The sequence below is a fragment of the Apaloderma vittatum genome, unplaced genomic scaffold (genome assembly GCF_000703405.1).
Source record: "Apaloderma vittatum isolate BGI_N311 unplaced genomic scaffold, ASM70340v1 scaffold20706, whole genome shotgun sequence".
Lineage (NCBI taxonomy): Eukaryota > Metazoa > Chordata > Aves > Trogoniformes > Trogonidae > Apaloderma > Apaloderma vittatum.
The window spans coordinates 4,275-4,534 of record NW_009721491.1 but is presented as its reverse complement, the minus strand read 5'-3'; the positions used below and the strand labels follow the sequence as shown (position 1 = coordinate 4,534).

At 71.2% G+C, this 260-nt stretch overlaps 1 protein-coding gene across 1 annotated transcript in view; it reads right to left on the bottom strand.

Moving 5' to 3' along the window:
• SLC2A5 (solute carrier family 2 (facilitated glucose/fructose transporter), member 5) overlaps positions 1-260 on the bottom strand; it is a gene marked incomplete at its 5' end in the record, with an annotated part of 6,560 nt that overhangs the window by 2,074 nt on the left and 4,226 nt on the right. The window contains one exon of the mRNA XM_009871420.1: positions 44-164. Within this exon, the coding sequence (XP_009869722.1) occupies positions 44-164 (121 nt within the window). The remainder of the gene's footprint in view (positions 1-43; positions 165-260) is intronic.

Below are 260 nucleotides of genomic sequence, written 5' to 3'. Positions count from 1 at the left end.
CACCCATCCCGCCGCCCCTCGCTCCAGCCGGCCCCAGACCCACCTGGTCCCATGCAGAAGCCACCAATGATGCCGACCACGCAGGCGACGCTGACGTAGCGCATCCAGGGCAGGGCGCTCTGCAGGGGGACATGAGGCTGAGGGACGCTGCTGGGGTGGCAGCCCTGAGCTTCACGCCCAGCGTCCCTGGGATGGGGCTTCACGTCTTTCCCTCGGCTTAGTGGCGGGGCCTTGGGGTGGGGGGCCGGGCGCGGCGACTG